Source organism: Pituophis catenifer, unplaced genomic scaffold, assembly GCF_029215685.1.
Source record: "Pituophis catenifer annectens isolate HBS135680 unplaced genomic scaffold, rPitCat1.0.hap2 SCAF_6, whole genome shotgun sequence".
NCBI classification, from domain to species: domain Eukaryota; kingdom Metazoa; phylum Chordata; class Lepidosauria; order Squamata; family Colubridae; genus Pituophis; species Pituophis catenifer.
Genome location: NW_027256886.1, coordinates 28724568 through 28741034, shown reverse-complemented (window position 1 = coordinate 28741034; position 16467 = coordinate 28724568). Strand labels below are relative to the sequence as shown.

The window sequence follows — 16467 nt, the reverse complement described above, 5'->3', positions numbered from 1 at the left end:
GAAAAAATAATAGTTGACACTTCAAATTTCAAAAAGTTTTGAAATGTGATTTTGTTGGACAATAAAACTTCACCCCCTTCCAACATTTGTTTAGGTGCAGCAAACTGTAAACATGTCATCAGTTGGTCAAGAAAATAATTCCTTATTTATGGAATACAGGATCAGACAAAACAAAGAACAAAATCTCTTATTTATTTCTTAACCTTTCACAGATCGAATACCCACTCTTGTAATAAAGCCATTATAAAATAGGGAAATGACTTAGTCAGAAGAGTAATGGGATGTGGCTTTAAGCTGTATCAATTCAATGCTTAGCTTAATTAACTGGGCTAATAATGAAAAGCTTAAAAGTATGGAGAATTCCCCGTGAAATTATTAGATCAGGGCTACACTGACAAAGCAATCCTGAAATTAAATCTAACGAATTCTAGAAATATTTCTGAAATGCGTTCCAGACACTGAACACATTTACTGTAGTCCAATGCCAAGCTCTCATTTCTTTTCTCGGTAAATGCGACATAGTCAGGCCTAGTATGTAGGCCTCTGTAGTACAGACAGAACCTTTGTTCCATACATCGATGTTTCTTTCTAAAAGCTCTTGAACAAAACTTTCCATTCTCCCCGCCTTAATGTTTTCGTGTTCCTAATGTAAACTTTTTCAAATTCCTGATGTCTTTTAAGCCCACTAGGAAGAACATCACCCCCCACCCCCCGCCCTCCACCGCGACAGGACTGCCCATTAGGAGAAAGGAACAATAAAAGTTGTACAGCAGGCAGCTCGGCCTGCAAGGCTGGCAAACGCCTCGAGATCAGTTTGAATGTTAGCCCGGTACTAGTCGGCAGAAGCTCAAGTTGTCGTGCGGGAAAGAAGAGGGGGGGGGGAGGAGAATGTGAATATCTAAATACGACGCGTTATGCAAACAAACCACAAGCTAGGCTAGTTTCTTCTCGAATATACCAGTAATACAAACCAGCTCTAAAATTACAGGGTGAAAACAATCTGCTCCAGTATTAGGATTCAACACCTAAGGGAATCTATTAACGATCATTCTTCTCTTCCCTCCCCCCCCCCATTCCTACTCCCCCACAACTACACAATATGATTTCCCCTGTTTTCGGCCCCCAAAGCAAGTCAGCATTAAGGCTGATAATTTAGCTTTTCTTTTCTTTCCTTTTAAAAAAAAATGTAATCGTCTGGTTGGGTTCCCCTTGTTTCTCTCCTAAGTGTATTCAAGGGGACTCAATAACAGCATCCAAGAAAAAATAAATAAGAGAGTCCCCCCGGGGGGGGGAGATAGTGATTAGCTGAAGGACTGAGGAGAAACGAGGCACAGCGAAATGCAAATCGGATTCAGGATAAACATTAAAGCTGTCCTTTTGTATCCAACAGCCACACAAAACCATAAAGACAATCTTTACTTGGGCGGAAGGGGGGGGGGAGAGAAAGCAAAGTAGGAAAAGGGGTTAGGATAGGCCCAAACGGCAGAAAGGAGCCAGAGTCAGTTTTCGGTACTGTTGGAAAAGGGGCCTATAAATTGGGTCTTCAAATTCACCCTTTTAATACATCAGAGTTAGCAGAAGAAAGACAGGAAAAGAAAGGAAGGGAAGGGCTGAATCACGATAAGCTTCACCCTACCGCTTGGCCATTTTAGCAGCTCCATTTCTGCCACCCTGGCTTCCCTTTCGTCACTTCTTTGCTTTGGGGAGGAAGGGGGGGGGACACCTTGACCCTGGGAGTTTTCCCCACCTCGGTATAAAAAGCACCTTCTTTCTGGCCGATTACTTCCTCATACCTGCGTAAGGCCTCGACCCATGAGACAGCCAACTAGTCCTCTGCCCTTCTTTCCTTTCCTGGCCCAGGATATCTCTCGCCACAAGCCTCCTCTGTCAGGCTCCGCAAAACAGTCCCTTCCTCCCACCCATCCCCCACTTCGGCCCTCAGGAAAAAAGCAGGCAAGGAAAAGAAGGGACCTTCCATTCCCACACACACACACATACAAAAAAGCGTCGCCGAGAAAAATAAGTCGCCGCCGTCGCCGCCCGTCTTGTCTTCTCCCCACTCCTCCCTCCTTCGCACAGTACCTAGTTTGTCCCGACGCGGCCTCCGCAAAAGCGCTCCGTGCCTCCCCGGTAGCCCTGGCTCCTTTTCTGTCCTGCCCGGCGCCTCTTCCCTTCAATTATCAGCTGAAGCCGCAGCACCGATCAGTGCGCCGTCTGCCTCCGCTACCGTACCCCTCCAGCGGCGTAGGGGGAGGCCGGGGACTACTTCACCCCCAAAGGGGGCCGGGGGCCCCCCTCTCCCCCCCTCGCCAGCAGCGGGTGTTCTCCTCCTCCCTGCCTCAGCGCTCCCTGCCGCGGAGCCGGCAGCCCCCCTCCTTCTCTTAAAGATCGGCAGCAGTTCTATCCTTCCTGTCCCCCTCCGCTCGTCTCAGACGTTCCTTGGCTGGAAAAGAGGTATCCCTCCGCTGGGGTCGTCACCCCCGGGGTACGTGCAAGCGTTATCCCCTCAGGGTCGGCGAGATCGCTCCCGTCGCTCCCCTCCGCTCTTTCCCCTCCTCAACGGTGGCGATACCGAGGCCCCTCTTTCCTTCCTGGGGGTGATAAAAAAACCTCCGCGACTTCTATCCCTAAGAACTGGTCGTCTCCTTTAAGAGAGGGGGCTGGGCTTCCAGTGACCTTCCATTCGCCCGCCCCTTCCTGGTTGCCAGAGCGACTGGGAGTTGGCGTCCTAAAATGGCGTCCCTCCTGGACGATACTTTGTTCGAGACGCGCGGACAAGCCCCGGCGCCTAGCAAAGACTTCTACCAAATCATCGTTACTAGGAAGGATGTGAGTATATATATATATATATATTTCTCTCTCTCCCCTCCCCCCTCCTTCTAGAGATTTGTTTGGAGGGTGGTGACTAAGTATCGAGGAAGAAAGAATAGAGGACGGTGCTTTGACGAAGGGAAAGAAGGAGTGCCGATGACCCTGGATGTACGAGAATACGTTCCTTGCGGGCAAAATAAAAGAAGGAAAGCGGGGGAGGAGAGAGATTCGCCGAGTGCTCATCTTTTTCCCGACAGTTCCTGATTCAGGGCTGGGATGTAAGTCGATTAATAAGGATGGACTGCAATGCTAATGCTAGCTCCGGCTAACAAAAAACAAAAAAACAAAAAAAATGGCCAGGTGCAACTATAAGATGATTTTCCCGGATGGGGCCCTCAACCTCTAATGCGGAGATAGGAATAGGCTACACTTCTAAACGCCAGTCAGTATGTCGGCCATTGTCTGAAATTCTGAAAGTGATAGTAAGTAATAGCTGGAAAGCAACAATTTCCTTAAATTTGCCCTAATTTGCCTCAAATAACATATACAGATGTTCAATGCTTAAAGCTATAATAAACCTTTCTTCTAATTAAGCCCTTTGTAATTGGATTTATAAATAGAAGAGAGGCAGAAGCTGACATGTATATCTTACTTTCTCATTTTATTGATAAAATTCCTGTTTTGTTACATTCATCCCCTATTATAAGTGAGCAAGGAAAATAGTTTGAAGTTTTGAATATGCTTCTTCAAGAACAGCTAGCTAGAGAAAGATAGGAGGTAATAGGTATACAATTTTTAAAAATATTATAAATGCTTTAGCTTTTACACTTCTACAGAATTATATGAAAGCAAGATTCTTTGAAAGAGCGGAGTGTTTTATATTTTTTATTCCTAAGTAAATATTTTTCAGTACTAGTGTTTTATACACCATGTGCTAAACAAGTCAATGTTATGTCCTCCATCTGCTTTGGATTTTATTCCCAAACAGGGAATTAGTAAATTCCCAATTAGTAGCAAGGGACTATATCTGTTACAATCTAAAATATCTGAAATGCATAGAAAAAATCAGTATTTACTAAATACAAGAACCTGAGCTGAATGTTTAAACAGATAAATTAGGGCAAGGATTCGGAACCAGGTGATTAAGGTAAAATTGCCAGATTTCAATTAAGCTACTCCACCTGGCACAATTGTAGTTCCTTACAGTTGCTTTTAAGTAAATATAAAAATGTGTTTTTCTGGTAACCGAATTGTCACTTTAAAAAAACAGAATAACATAGATTGCTTAAAAAGTAATTCATTCAACACTAGAACGTATCTTAATAATTTCCTAATAGAACACCTGCTCCCTCAAATCCTTCTCTCCTACCTCAATGAGGTGACAGAATGTTTCTAGGAGAGGTGAGCAAAGAATGCCAGGTATGTATATCATGATTATATAATCCCAGCAAAGCTGTTTCGCTAAATCAAATAGGTATGTTTATCCGGCATCCGCAACATAGCAAGATATTGGAGGCAGATGATTAGTGACACCATTTCATACCATGGAAGAGATGGCACTGGCAAACCACCCCTTAATTTAACAGTGAATAGACAATATAGAAGTATTGATAATATAGTAATGGTTGATTGGCCTCTTAGGTCTGATGGCACTCAATGTGTTATTGAGGAAGAGCTGAGTAACTTTTGGAATATTAATGAAGTTTACAAAATGTCTAGATTAAAGCCTTTGAGATATCTAGTTGCTGAGGTTGCTATACAAAAAAGGAAAATTTGAAGCTGCAAAGACATATTACAATGGGAAAAAATATGAGATGCATCTACATGGGAGAGTTCATATAGTGAAAGACAAAATAAATTGACTATGCATTAAACTTTCTGGCATCATTGCACTGAAATTGACTGGAATTGGAAATTTTCAATCAAAAAATCATACTGTTTATTACTAAAAATATGAAAAGCCAAGAAGAAGCAGGGTTTCTTTCATAACCAGGAAAGCTAAAACAAAGACTGTACTTGGGAATAATGCAATCAGTGATTGAATAGTATCAATTATACTCCACAGGCAACCATTTATTATGATGCTTATCCAAGTTTATGCTCCAACTACTGATGCAGAAGACGAGGGGGTTAATCTGAAGTTACAAAATATGTAAGCAAGATGTGCTGCTTGTATTTGGCGACTTGGAAATATTACAAAGAAAAATGTAATTCAGCTGTATGGCTTAAGAAAGTGAAATGAAGCAGATCAACTTACCAATTTCTGCCAATCCAGTCACTTCTTCATTGCTTACACTATATTTCAACAACCATATCAATACCTATATACATGAATATCACCAGATGGTGTACACAGAAATAAAATTGACTATATTATTAGCCCAAGGAAGTGGAAGAGCTTAATTATAACAGCAAAGGCCACGGCTGACTCTGGAACATATCATAAACAACTCATGTGCAAATTCAAAGTCAAGCTAAAATGGAAGAAGAAAGCCAACCAGTTTCCTTGATATGACCCATCATTTTTCAGAAGAATATCATAAGAGATTGGGTAAATTTTATTGAACCAATCTGCTCTCACTCCACAATTTTGCTCTCTGGCTAGGTTCACAAATGACACCAGTCAATGGTTCGTTTAATCACTGTTGGGTTCTCATTAAATGCTGAATCTTATGGTGATTTAAGATTCCCAAGTAAATCCAGTATAGTACATATCATTTAAAAAATATTTAAAACCTTTTTTCTAAGAAAGGTCATCTTTTGAAAGAGGCAAAGCTGCTATTCTAAATGTTTACTTTAGCTAACTTTTTTAACATTTCTATGTCTTTTCCAAGAAATATTGTGGGGAAAATCACAGCATTTAATCTCTGGATTTTCAGCAATTACTTTAATAAGTATAGTACGGGAACATTCCTTATATAAAGAATAATGATTAAAAAATCATTTCATATCTGTGTATGTGATACAGCTATTCTCTCAAGATTTTAAAAACAATCTTACTAGTCTTAAATATGGCAAATTGATTAATGTTGTATTAATATATTTAATTTCATGAATTATCTGGATAATTGGATAGTTTCTCAAACTTTATATCCAGAAAGGTCTGCCTATATTTTGTTGTTTGTTTTTGCAGTGGATAATTGTATAATAAATTAAGATTTACTTTTTACTTTTGTCAAAAACAGTTTTTCTGCCACTTTTTTTTTTATTAGTTACAATTATAGGTGTGAAAAATTCTATTCGATAACAAGCCAAGTAACTCCTCTTCCAGTTCCTCAAAACTGCTCTGTTTTGAAAGCATAGAAGAGGAAGTAAAGAGTGAAATTGCAATTCACCTTGCAGTCATTATTTACAGTTTCATGGAAAAATGCTTATTTCCTCTCTAATAGAGGCAATGTGTATGTAGCCTGTATTTCATAACATGCTAAGATTTAGGTCTCTTTAGTTCCTGTTGTGCCAGGCAAACTATTCACAGATTTTTTGTTTTTAAAAAAAACCTTTCCTGATATAAGTAATGAGAGATGCAATTAGATTCTTACTTCATTTCCTGGGGAAAGAACAGCAAAGGAGAAAACAAAAATAATTTGTGGGAATTGGAGGTTGCTGTGTTGTAACAAAGCTGCCCCATTTTTTTTTTACCTTGGGAATATATTTATTAAGAAAGTATATATTTTCTTATATGCTGTATATATGTGTGTATTAACCAATAACAAGTAAGTTCAATTCAAACTTAAACAGATTCATTACAATGAATACAATACATTGTAATACATTACAATGCCAATAGACATAGATAGTACAAGTTTCTTGTATCTGACATTTGTATCTGTATCTGAGTTTGGTTAAGATTAGATGGCTTGTTATTTGACAGTATAAGGTACAATTATAGTTACAATCAAAAGTTTGTACAATATTCTACATTACAGCAGTTGTATATGTGCATATAATCTGATTCTCACTCCACAAAATTGTAAGTGTTTACATTTTTGGTAATACTATATACCAAGTGTTAGTATTTCAATTATTTGTGACTTAAAAGTAATATATTTTTAAAGGTTGATAAATGGATGACAAAGAAATATCAAAATATTTTTCGAAAGCCTAATGTATTTCTGATACATTTAATCATTACTAAATATATGGTTGTAATACTACACATCAATAAGGGCTTTTTTATTTGAATGCATCGTGTCAATAAACAGAATATAAAGGCAGAATCACATCTGGGTTATTTTTCTTCCTTCTGCTTCTTAAGGACTTATTTACTAGGCAATCTTTATTGGTTCTTTATATAATGTTTGGGTAATATTGATTAAAATATTGATGTAGTCAAATAACATTGTGAAACACACACACACACACACACACACACACATATATATATATATATTAAACAGAAATCCTGATTTGACAATAAACACTACTGAATGAAGAGGGTAAAACTCCATAACAGCAGAAAATGCATATGCATATTACATCAGTGCAGCATTCCATAAACAAATGAGATTAGCAGAACTATGTATGATAGCACATGATCCACACATTATTTTGAACCTATTTCTATGGCACTTCTTTTCTGTCCATCTTTAAGAAATACCCTTATTTCTGAAGTATATCAGTATAATTATTTTATCTTGTATTCTATAATAAAGTGCTTGATATACCTTCTCTATCCATCCAGTAGCAAAGAAAGAGAAAATCTTTAGCAAGGAAGTATTATTAGTATTCTTTCACATTATTTCTTATATGGTGCTTTTCAAAATACAAGTAGCTTCTATGCAATTGATTCTTTGTAGGGTGTTTTTAAGCTCAAATTTCCTAAACAGCATATGAAAAGCTACTTTTAATATTGAACTCCCCCAAAATATTTTATCAGCATTTGAAATCTGTTGGTCAAATTAAAATTGGACAATCCCAGGTCCACAACATGTATCCAATAGCTGTGGAATCTGGGCCTCTGAGGTATTCATCCTGACATTATACAAAGAGTTCTCTTTTTTGGTGCAAGCACCTCCATGGCTAAATTAATCCTATATTTGTGTGACTGGGTTACAAATAATGCAACCATATTTTGGCTCAATGGAAATCCATCCATGGTTATTTTGTGGTTTACTGTATTATGAGAATCTGCCAAATTGGATTGAGTAAATCATTAATAAACGAATCATTGGTGTCATTTGCAAACATAGTTATTTCTGCAATAGTATCTATGATTACTAAAAAAAGAAGTTATGTGCTTTCCCAGAAGAAAGCCAGTTAGAGACTTTACATTCCAATATATTTATTAATGTCCATCCTGAATTATTTTATATAAATATTAATGTTCTGCTTAATGTGCAGGATCTGCTTTTTGCATGGATTGGCCTTGTTTTTGCAGTGAAGTTTATGAATACATAATACAATGGAGCAAGAAATGTTCAGTAAACTTGCCATACAGCCTGATGCTGATTAGGACTGAGAGAAAAGGCTAGCCCCAAGTCATTTTTGCCTAATCTGACACCCCCCACCCCATTCCCAGTCCACCTCCTTAATCACTATACCAGCTATCTAAATAATTTCTCTAAATACTTGTCACTATTCTCCATTCATAGGTGATTTTCAGGTGGTGGAAAATTTCTCTTCGGAGTGAATTCCGTGAAGCAAGGCCTGGAGAACTCAAAGAATCTCATGAAGATTTCTTGGATGATCCCTCCCTCCAAAGTAGAATACTATGAATTTAGTCATAGCTCAATGAGTGTACTAGTCTGAAGAAAATGCATATTTGAAGAAAATGTGATAAGTCCTATCTTTAACAATTATATATAATAATTGTATAATAGTAATAGAACACTATTTTATTTTTATGACAAATGTGAATGCATAATATAGTGCTAATAATTTGACATCTTTTTAAAAAGAACATTTTTTAAAAGTGTTAAAATTTGGGATTAAATATCCATTATTTGTGGCATAGAAAATAATCTATAGATTCCTATTCAGCCATTTACAACAGATAAACTCTATATGAAAATGCAATAATATTCACCAACATGTGGAGGACCAAATCTACTTTTGAAGAGTCTCGGTGTTCTTTAAAATTCTTATTTACTTAAAATTATTTAGATGAATCAGAGTTGTTTTGGAAAATCAGATCTATTATTCAGGAAGCTAGGTGAATTTTCCCCAATCATAAACTAAATAATAGGAGAAAAATATTATTAGTTTGTTTATTATTACTGTAGCAGTCCGTTTCATCAAGTGAATTGGCTTAAACTCTAACTACAATCCTGGACATTACTGTATACTGTAAGCAAGCAACAAAATAAACAAGTGCATAAATAATGACAATATAATAATATGAATTCATGTAATATTATAACAGTGTATACTTCATCTCTATGCTCTCAAAACGTAACATACATAAAGAAGAGAAATAAAGCATACATTTCAAATCACATTATATGCAGCAACTTAAGACTTCAGTATTCTGTTTTAAACAACATATGAGAAATATATAAACAATATTAGTTCTTTTCTTGATTTTGGACAAAGTTAAGTCTCTTTTAGTCATACCTCAGTTACATTCCAATTTTCATAATATCAATGTGGATTTCATAATAAAAAGGGATTTGTGATTTCACCCAATGAATTACTGTATATAGTGAAAAGCTGATTATTTATTATTATTATTTATTGTTATTATTATTTATTGAATTTGTATACCGCCCTACTCCCGAAGGACTCAGGGCGGTGAACAGCCAGATAAAATACATATAATACAAATGTTAAAAAAGCATTAAAATACAATTAAATAATTGGCCCAGAAAATGAAATTTAAAACACCCCAAATTCTTAAGACAAATTTAAAATTGAAGAATTTTAAAATTTTAAAAAGTTTAAAAGAGAGGTTAGGCCAGGCCGGCCTGCTGGAAAAGAAATGTTTTGATTATAATAGACAAAAATCAGCTTTTTAAGCTTAGGCAACAATATTGGTAATTCTGCAGACCTTATATGTAAACAAAAATGTAGTGACAGAATTCAGTGAACAGCCTCAAGGTCTTTATTATTTTTTTTCCAAGAAGGCAGACACTACATAACTACAATTGGATTAAAGTAAAAGAAGATGGAGAGATATTCTGAAGGGCTAATTCCAAAAAGATGCTAGTAGGCAAATACAACATTAGTCATTTTTAAGCAATCTTGCTCAGTTCCATTGTAATGTTGGGAGGCATTCACAGACATGCTGTCATTAAAAAAAATTGTTTTAATCTCAAGAAAAGATAAAGTAAAATTAAATTTGTCAAACCATTGTATGTCAGTCATTAGTTTTCTCTGAAAAACATTGTGTGAGGTATTGCTTATAGCAAAATGCTTATGGAATAAATATTTTATATAGTGGAATAAACATTTTAAATAGTGGAGAACTGATAATAGTTTTTAAATGTTTGTAATGATAAATGAATATCAACCAAGAAAAATAATCATGTAATACTAATAATGCAGTTTTCCAATTTATGCAGAGTATTGCCATGCTATTTAAAATAATTTTGTACTAGATATGATTTTGTGGAAATGCATCATTGTATACACATTAGAACTTCTATAATATCTCTGTGCGTGCATGTGTGCAGACACATATTTCAAACTTGAGTTCATTCTGTATTGGCAATAAGAAATGTTTAAATAATGGTTCCATCCACACAGGAATGCTTTACCTAAATGAAGCTATTTTGATAGAAGTGCTTTGTTGGGAAGATTACATTAGTAGAAGGACAATCTCTGAATCCATCTCTATATTGTATCTTATTATAGTTTATGAAATGGAATTCATCTCTTAGTTTTCTACAAAATGTGTAAATACAATATCAGTTATTTTTGCATAATCATCATCATCTTGAAAAGTGTAATAATATAAACAAATGGAGGGTCATACATCATAAGAGAGCCGGTTTGGTGTAGTGGTTAAAGCAACAGACTAGAAACCAGAAGACTATAAATTCTAATCCCTGTCCTGAAAGCCAGGTAAGTAACCTTGGGCCAGTCATTCTCTCTCAGACCAACCTACCTCACAGGATTGTTGTTATGGAGAAAATAGCAGTAAGGAGGAGTATTAACTGGGTTTGCTGCCTTGAGTTGTTTATAAAAATAAAACAGATTAAAAAAATGTAAAAAAAATTTTTTTAATGAAATTGTAATCCTAATCCTTTTGGGCAACTTTATGAGGGAATTAGAATGAGGCAAAAATGTCCCTTTACTGATAGTAAGAAATTCCACAGGAGGGGCAAATCTGTTGGTACCATAGGCTCCCACCAAGCTGTGCTGGCCAAGATTTATAAATAGCAGCATTCCTATTGCCAGTACATTCTGAAAATCTCTCACGGATCTAAAACCTCTTTAATAGTTCTCTAGGATTGGGTTCATCAATAATTCCAGTCTATTACTATTGGACAAAGCAATCTTAAATCAGTGGGGGGGGGGGGCTTGTTGGCACTACTATCTATACTCTATACTATCTAAAAGTATATCTATACTGTCTATAGATGGAAGACACATTTGGATGCTACCCAACATACCTTATGGATCTGAATAGATTCCTACAGGAAATCATTCAGATTCCTTGTAGATTTTGCCATTGATCTGGCAAATAGTTTAGTTATATACTTGATCAGTCTCTGAAACTCAGATAAGTACATTAAATGTCATTCCTATAAAACAACTTCTCCTGCCCATCAACCCCAGGAAATTCCTTCATTCACCAAGGAGTTCTGTAATAGACAGTAAAACAACTGAAGAGAAACCTGGAGGATCAGTGGTATAAAACAAGTAGTAACTAAGACTGAATATAAGTACAAAGTCAGGTTTGAATCCCCAATGTGACTATAGTGAAGAAATAAAACTTTTCTGTATTTATTACCTTGTGAAATATCATCTAGCAGCTGTGTTTAATGTGATATGCACCCTGTTGAGAATGGGCAAGCATCAAGACATCACTATAAGCCACTAAGATTTTGGCTAAATAGTGTGTTGAGCGTTGTTCAGATATCCTGTGGCCAGAATTGGATAAGATGACCTGGGTCATGTCTTGCAAAGTCATCTAGATTTTGTGAGCATGTAGTCTCCAAGAAAATGGACAGGGTCCCCTACAGGATGAGCTCTGCTACTTGCACATCCTTATTACCTGCATGAATAGGAATAAAATTGAATTTTGAAATAAAAGTGGTAGGAAAATGCTTAAAGCGTAAAGCACTTGAAAAATATAAAGTCTTTTAAAAATTCCAAGTGTCATAAATATTATTTTATTGTGCATATTGTAATCAGTACTACTAAAACATTTGCAATATACATGTGTGTTATTTTGAGTAATCTGTAGGCAAATTACTCAGATTTATCAAATCAGTGCTGAACAGTTTTAGTAATAGAGCCCCATATGACCACAATTGCTAAAATTATCAGCATAATTATTTCTTACTCAAGCAAAAAAAAGAATAAAAACAAAAAATAAGATCTACTGTAATTTTAACATAGTTTTAAAAAATCATTTCAAAACTTTCTGTTCCACTCAAAATAATAGAAAAAAATCCTTTTACTCCATGATGCTAAGATCGGCCTCCAGGAGGTGCCGTGTTAAGCCTTCTTTTACAGCCAGTTATCATTCATTATCTTTCGTCCTGTCACATTCATTTTCATTATTCTCACCATCCTGCAATTTCAGGATTTGCGTTTGCTTTTTCTGGCAACCCAATGGAAGCATCTCTGTATGCAGACACATAAAAAGCAACCAAGGATGGACTTTGGGTCAAATCTTTCAAGAGAAAAGACTCATATAACACTTTAAGGACAGATGCTTCACTTGTGCAATGCATATTACAATATGTCCTTTTCAAATGCTTTATACAGCCCTAGTAGAATAAAGTAAAGAAGAATCACCAAATAACTATTGTTGTATGGTGGCTTTCTCCATCTTGCTGAGAATTATGAAATTAATCATCGCAGCTCATTTCAGGATGAAGTTGAGGAAGTCTGTTATAACACTGAATATCTCAAAACGAGTTCAACAACTCAAGGACCGGTGCGCTTTCAACAATGGTTCCATAAGTACTGTCTAAATTGTAAACAAAAAACCTGTTTAATATCTTAGTTCTATTTAAGTTTCTCTGACTTAATTATATTTTCTAAAATTGCAGTTCAAATAGCCATTGTATTTGGAGCAAGCACTCTGGAGCATATCTTCAATCTGTGCAGAGGTAATTTTGATTTCCTGGTGCGACTGCCAGATACATTGCTTCTGTACATCATGTCTTATTTGGATCTTGAAGACATTGCAAGGCTTTCCCAAGTATCACGCAGATTTGAAATGGTAAGCTTAAGGGACTTAATGTGAGTAGCTATACTATTCAAAATCCATCCAATAAACCGACTTCAGGTTTGGTTTGGTTTGGTTTGGTTATTTTATTTTATTTTATTTTATTTTATTTTATTTTATTTTATTTTATTTTATTTTATTTATTTAGCATATTGCAAATACATGGATTTATAGTGGTTCAAATGTTAATGTCCAGTCCACCCAGCCATTCAAGGACAGGGTGGTCTATGTTGAAAAAATCAGACATTGGGCTGGTGTAAGCTCAAACACAATGTGATGGATATTTTGTCAAAGAGCACATTGAGGGGTAGAGACAAGACCCCATTTAAACAATGAGTCCTGGCAGACATCATGTTGGGTACGGATCCTGTTCAAAGTTGACCAATGCTGGCGAGGAAGGTCAAAACTTAGCATCTTTTCTGTAGGGTCATCTATGTAACTGCCTGTATCTGGGCATTTAGCAGCCCATTTGGCTTTCCACTGTGTGTTGATGTCAAAGTTGTTAGACATCTGCAGGGCGAGTGCCAGAGAGGGCTTCCTGGATTCCTAGGAAGAAGTGGGTTTCTCATAATTTTGTTGTACTCCTTCACTAAGGCTTCCTGCCTTCGTAGAGCTGGTGGTGCAATGTGGCTCAAGACAGGGAGCCAGCAAGTAGGAGTAGATTTTATGCAACTGCCTATGATCCTCATTGTATCATTTAGTCTAGCATCGATCTTGCTAGTGTGGCAGCTATTAAGCCAAACGGATGCAGTATTCATCAGTGGGGTAGACCAACCCTAGTGCTGATATTCTGAGAGTAGAGGCTAATTTGATTAGTATTTTGATAAGACACCGGCAGAACTGCCAGGGTTGTAGACTAGATTGGGAAGTTGAAAAGCATCCTGGAAGAGGAAATGTCACTTTTATTGTGTCCTTTTATAGGAAGGCACTAGAAGTCAGCTGCGATTCAAGATTGTATTTTTTTAATTGGATTGCATAGCTCAGTGATTTCTTCCCGATATTATATATAACCATTTGGTTTGACAAATCTAACTTTGTTACACTGCCATAAGATATTATTATTAATAATATATTGTACATCTGCATTTCATCTGGCAAGTTAACCAGGGATGATTTGCATCCCTTGTTATTATAATAAAGTGCTTTGAAATTTCTATAGTCTCCAAATTTTAAAATCATTAAAATGCCAGTAGAGGGAGCTTAAACCAAATATAAAATGGAAAGTAATGGAGTTGCATTTTTAACAGAGTTTAATTTTGATTGTATGGTTTATTACTTTTTTAAAAAACATTCTAAAAAAATAGAATATTGAAAAGGTTCAAGAAAAAAGGTTTTACAAAGTAATCTTACATTTATTTATTAAATACCATTGAGTCTTAATAAGGTTTATCCCTAGATAAACAAACATAGGATTTATATAAGTTTTCAGATCTTATTTTTTATCATTATTTGATACACATAAGTGATTAGAGATCAGATATGTACTATCAGAGTATTGCAGCTCCTTTATGTGATATAAAGAGGAATTTGATAAAGAATTTTCTTTTTAAAAACATGTTATGTAAGGTTCACATAAAAAGGCAAATCAAAGTTAGCTAATCTATGATACAAACAACCATAGTTAAACTTGCCAGTCTGCTTTTATTTTCTGCATAAAATATATGCTTCTGCTTGATAATCCAATTAAAGTAGAACAATTTACATTCAAGTAAATTGTTGAATATTTTATATTGTAATTTCTGGTAGCATATATAGTTTCTCAATCACAGTTGGCCAAACTCCAAATACAACTGTAAGGAATTTGTGAATGTTATTGAACCTCCATTATTCATGGCCATTGCCCATACTACATGGGATAGGAATCTAATAATATATTAAATGCCATAGATTTCTGTTCTTGTCTAATTCCTGTTTTTTTCTCTATAAGAGCAGCCCGGGTCAACCAGTTGCTAGTGCTTTTATTATTTTTATAACCATAAAATCTTGAAATCAAGAAGAATTTGGAATTTTTTTTGTTTTAAGGTTGCTGGCACACACTTGCAAAGCTGAAATATTTACTACAGTTAAAGCAGATAACAGGAAATAGGAATGTAACTCAAATGTCTAGTAAAATGCATTTGCCTGAAAAATGGTGGTACAGTCCAAAAAGCAAGACCATCATCCAAATATGTTTCAAGAGTCACAGAAAGCCAAATGAGGTAGTCAGCCAAAGGGTCAAAAGCAAGAGAGTTAGAAAGCCAAATGGTTATCTCCAGCAAAAATCTGCAACGAAAGAAGCTACCTACATCTGTCTGCTAATAGTTGGCTGCAACAAACTCATGTCCCACCCTTTGTTTAGTAAGGAGTCTCATTGAGGAGAATTGCTCGGTTTGTCTCTGTGGATGTCTAAACCTGGAGCTTGGAGGTTGTGCCTTGTCATCAGACTGTTACACCGGAAGAGGAGATTCCTGTGGTTGATCAGCCTCAAATGAATCCTGACTTATTGGGTCCAGAGGCTGACAATCCTGAAGCACAAGCCAGCTGGAGCAATATCACCAGATTCAAAATGGATGGTTGTAATAAGTAACTGAAATAAAGGATGGTTCCTAAGTAGTATTTGAATTATTTTTAAAATGTAGTGTTGATACTCAAGGTGATACTATAAATTATGGATTTGAACATTATTATTCAGTTGTCTCTTTCATTTGTAGAAAAACTTGCAAATACTGGAACTCAAATAGCCCAGTGGAATCAGATCCTAATATTTATTTGCTTTTAATAAAATAAATTTATTTTTATCTGCTCGTACTTTTTATTTGTTTTACAAATAGATATGCAACTCTGACAAACTATGGGAAATGATTGTGCAAGATTTATTGGGCACCATCACTCCAGAAATGAAGTCCCTGGCACAAGAAATTGGGTGGAAGCAGTTCTTCTTCACTAACAAGCTTCAGCTGCAATTACAGCTCCGAAGAAGGAGAAATAAGTCAGCTGGTTCTTCTGGAAGTCAGTCTGATTAGATGAGTATTTTTCCTAATTAAACATTTTGAAAAGTGTGGATTTATATATATATATATATATATTGTAAACTGAACATCTTGTTTAGCTTTTTAGAAAAAAAATCTGATCACAAGATTTGAATAAAGATAGAGGCTCCCTTAAAATAGGCTATTAGAGATGCCTGAGAAAATCTTCGTTATATTATTCCATTCATTTTCATTTAATATTTCATTTAAATTGCATTTTGTTCTCCATTTGTTTTCAGTAAATTTATTTAAATTGTTCACATTTTATGCCTTTTGATGTTTGTTTGTTTTTTTGCTTTATTCGGA

General features: G+C 35.7%; 2 protein-coding genes across 4 annotated transcripts in view; one reads left to right on the top strand and one right to left on the bottom strand.

Annotated features, from left to right (window-relative positions):
• TRIP12 (thyroid hormone receptor interactor 12) overlaps positions 1-2414 on the bottom strand; it is a 92217-nt gene extending 89803 nt beyond the window's left edge. For both annotated transcript variants that reach the window (XM_070945988.1, XM_070945989.1), the window contains exon 1: positions 2083-2414. The gene's annotated coding sequence lies outside the window, so the exon portion shown is untranslated. The remainder of the gene's footprint in view (positions 1-2082) is intronic.
• A 147-nt stretch (positions 2415-2561) lies between these two features.
• On the top strand, positions 2562-16155 carry FBXO36 (F-box protein 36). Of its 2 annotated transcripts, XM_070945990.1 has the most exons (4): positions 2562-2829; positions 8403-8511; positions 12975-13147; positions 15964-16155. In XM_070945990.1, the coding sequence occupies exons 1-4, from the start codon at positions 2734-2736 to the stop codon at positions 16153-16155; spliced, it is 570 nt and encodes a 189-aa protein (XP_070802091.1). In that variant the 5' UTR covers positions 2562-2733. The 2 variants fall into 2 exon arrangements, 1 of the variants encoding a protein (XP_070802091.1); XR_011600517.1 differs by lacking the exons at positions 12975-13147; positions 15964-16155 and adding an exon at positions 4877-4963 and having other exon boundaries at positions 2744-2829; positions 8403-8586.
• The last annotated feature ends 312 nt before the right edge of the window (positions 16156-16467 follow it).

Bases quoted from the DNA above. Each gene is read 5' to 3' on its own strand.
- FBXO36 (XM_070945990.1), top strand. From the start codon at position 2,734: ATGGCGTCCCTCCTGGACGATACTTTGTTCGAGACGCGCGGACAAGCC. The intron at 2,830-8,402 runs GTGAGTATATAT...CTCCATTCATAG, and splicing joins TCATCGTTACTAGGAAGGAT to GTGATTTTCAGGTGGTGGAA. The intron at 13,148-15,963 runs GTAAGCTTAAGG...TTTTACAAATAG, and splicing joins TATCACGCAGATTTGAAATG to ATATGCAACTCTGACAAACT.